The following is a 3,550-nucleotide window of genomic DNA, read 5'->3' as shown; positions in this document are numbered from 1 at the left end:
CATAGAAAAAATATTCGGTTTCTGAGACTGAAACAGTAGGAGAGTACTTACCATGCGACCGTCCTCCTTAGGTGTCCACTTTGAGCAACGATCGCACCAACTCCACCTCGTCTGTGCTCTGTGAACTGGTTTGTTAAGAATAAAATCAAGCATAGCATATTTTTTTAATGGATTATTTATTTATTTTTAAACTGCTTCAAAGAACCTTTCACAATTAATTTATAAATTGAACCAGGCTAAAGTTGATTGGGCTGCCCCGTGGAATAGTAAAGAGCTTGAACTATGTAAATGTTCAAAAAGTAGATACAATATCACCATGTACAGAAATTAAATTTTGGACAGTTTCACCAAAAGAGGTAATTGTCAAAACACCACTATTACAAACATAAAAATAAAAGCAAAAACTTTAAATATTTAAGGTTCTCCTTTCTTTAGCATCTTTCCATATGTCAAATACCCTATCCCATGCCACCATCGGTGAATCAAGCCCTGTTAGAGACACCCGCATCAAGGCATCCAATGCAACTAATGATAGCTTTGTTCTTCGGACATCCTTTATTATGTTTTGTGTTGAGAATCCTCTCTCACAAGCAACTGTACTTGCAGGAATAGTAAGTATCGCCTGCCATAATTTTGACATGTGAGGAAGATTTGTATGCAACCCTGTAACATAAAAAATCCTCCATGCATCTTTCATGGATGATCCCTCGCAATTAACACGAAGAGTGTCAACAAATGGATGCAACTCTTTCAAACAAGCATCAAAATCAAATGTAGTTTTGTTTTCTTCACTTTGATAATAAGAATGTTGCAAGTGTTGAAAAATCTTTTCGAGCCAACGCTTTGAATTTCGTTCTCTGCCATGAACATCCTCTAAATAATGGCAAGGGCTAAACAATCTTGCTGAGTTGAAAAATGGAAGATCAGGGAATCTTGCGTTCAAATTCTCTACGAGAGCTTGAACATAATCTTTTGCAAGTTGTTTGCAACTTTCTATTGAACCTTCAATACACGGTTTCCATGATTGTTTTTGTATATCAATACAATCAACATATGCATGTGGAATTGCTACAAATCGTAATTCATGCTTGTGAACAATCCCCTCCTTATCACAAATTTCTAGAAAGCCAAATTTAGAAGCATCTATAAATTTAGATAAATAACATGTGCCATCTGCAAATGTGTCGCTTCTTAAAAACCACCTTTTCAAAGTGTTTACTGTGACATCTATGGCTGCCCCTAAAGAGCTGACATCAATGTACTCTTCTTGGAATTGCTTGTTCAACTTGTTTAATTCACACATTATATCTGCAAGCATATGTAAACAAAATTGTACTGAAAAGATTCTTGCCTTATCATACCATGAGTCTTTTCTTTCATTTTTCCACAATGTTAATATGGGAGGCATAAGTGCAACAAGTCTTTCAATGACTTGTCCCCTTGAAAGCCATCTAACTCCATGGATTTGAAGAGCTTGAAGAGTTTCAAGTTGCCTAAGTTCCTGTAGAGCAATAAGTTGACTATTTCTTTTCGTAGAATTTTGCAGCCAAGAATATACCTTATTTGCTAATTTCTCAACAAATAATAATTCAGGTATTTTTTTTGAAGCATCTGATGCAGCTAAGGCTTCACGATGAGCAATGCAATGAACACCTACAAGATTAGGTACATCTTTCTTCAAGAAAGTGATAAAACCATTTTCATTACCAACCATTGAAGAAGCGCCATCTGTGGAAACTCCTATCAATCTTTCTGTTGAAAGGCCCCTTGATGCCATTAAATGTTTGATTGCATCATAAGTTGTTTTCCCTCTTCCATCGCAAACATTTATGAGCTTTAAAAACTGTGAAATTGGAGGACCCAATCCTTTTGAGTTTAAAAACGTGGCATAAACCACAAGATGTTTTTCTAAACTACGGTCTGTACTTTCATCTAACATCAATGAAAAAAAAGGGCTATCTAGCATTTTGGAAGTTTGTAGCTCTTCAAGGTACTGAGATATAGCAAAAAGGAATTCTTTTGCAGCCATGTGATTTGTATACGATGTGTACTCTTTGTTCTTTGGCATATTTGGCATGTGTAAAGACATTGTAAGCAAACAAAGAGATTCATATTTTGAAAGTGGTAGATCCTCTTGCACCATCCAATATACTAATTTCATAGTAGTGATGACTCTTTCTTTGTTCATATCATCAATGCATGCAATGTGTTCTGTAATAGACTTCGCCTTCTTCTCATTTCCACATATCCACTTTGCCTGTGAGAGTTTATGAATGCTTGAATTAGCATGAACAATTATAGAATCATGCTGCAATGTAGAGCAACCAGTCCCAATTCCCCATGGCCCCATTGCCTTATGCATTTCACGATATATGCATTTCATAACTGTTTTTCCTTCATGCTTTGCCTCTCTCAACCACTTATACTTAGTTTTCCACTGATCACGAAACTCTCTTTTTACTTTCATTTTTCTTTTCTTTTGGGTGTTAGGTTCTCCGTGGTGAAATTCTTCATCACTTTTTTCATTATGCTCCAAGATATCATATTCTTCATTATGCCCCAAGACATCTAAATCTTCATTTAGATCAAAATCATGATCTTCTTTATCACGCAATGAAGCTTGAGATGTATTAGACCATCCAAAAAAAATTTTGATAGAAAGTTGATTCCCTTTTTTTGAAGACATTTTTGATATATAATACCTATATAATAAAAATAAAGTATTTAGTATATATGAATTTCATTTCATCAATTAAAACCATATTAAAAAAATAATCTTGCACTGGTATGCTGCTAAAAATCCCAAGCGCTAAAAATAAATCTAAATAAATCATTTAATAAAATTATAAAAATACATCTTTAACAAATTCAATTAACTAATCCAACAAATGAAATTTTACAACAAAAATCCAAAACTAAACAATATAACAGAGCTGTTATCAAAAATAATATAACAAACTTTTACATGAATTGATATAAAAAACTTTTACATATACAATTTATTACAGTGAGAATGCTGGTGCGAGTTTATGTTGTTAAAAAAAAGCTAACAGCCATATTTAGAAAAGCCGTAAAACGAGGAAACACATATTAACAGGAAAAAAGCCATAAAATAAGGAAACACGGATACGAGAAAAAAACCACAAAAGCCATCCGAACTTATTTTTATATTCATAAAACGTGACAAGCGACCTTCATAAAGTTGATTTTGAAAAAAAAAAAAAACCTAAACACTTTAAATATTTTTATTTACCAAAAAATAACTAGTAAAAGTAACACAATATCATTCATTCATATCATCGTACTGAACAGAGAGGCAGGCTACCTTATATGGATGCCAATTTCGCTAATTAAATGATATAAATTTAGAAAAAAACGCGTTTAATATAGACCGTTGCTTTAACGGACGGTTACTATTAACGTGGAGTTCGCACAAAGATCGGATATGATCTGTTGTGACATAAATACAAGCACTTGTAACTTTCTGGTTTTGATATGTATACATCACCGAAACGCCAAAGTTCATCCAAGGTACCATGTAATTGATTCT

The 3,550-nt window shown here is 33.5% G+C and overlaps 1 protein-coding gene across 1 annotated transcript; it reads right to left on the bottom strand.

The window, feature by feature from the left end:
• Nucleotides 1-1,302: 1,302 nt before the first annotated feature.
• On the bottom strand, nucleotides 1,303-2,350 carry LOC149209328 (uncharacterized). Its single transcript, XM_089398579.1, has 2 exons — nucleotides 1,559-2,350; nucleotides 1,303-1,308 (listed from the first exon to the last, which is right to left on the bottom strand). The coding sequence occupies exons 1-2, from the start codon at nucleotides 2,348-2,350 to the stop codon at nucleotides 1,303-1,305; spliced, it is 798 nt and encodes a 265-aa protein (XP_089254705.1).
• Nucleotides 2,351-3,550: the final 1,200 nt, after the last annotated feature.

Source organism: Pinus tabuliformis, chromosome 1_2 (assembly GCF_031772625.1).
Source record: "Pinus tabuliformis cultivar Carrire ecotype Pingquan chromosome 1_2, CPIR1, whole genome shotgun sequence".
Classification (NCBI taxonomy): Eukaryota; Viridiplantae; Streptophyta; class Pinopsida; order Pinales; family Pinaceae; genus Pinus; species Pinus tabuliformis.
This window is presented reverse-complemented; position numbering and strand designations above follow the sequence as displayed.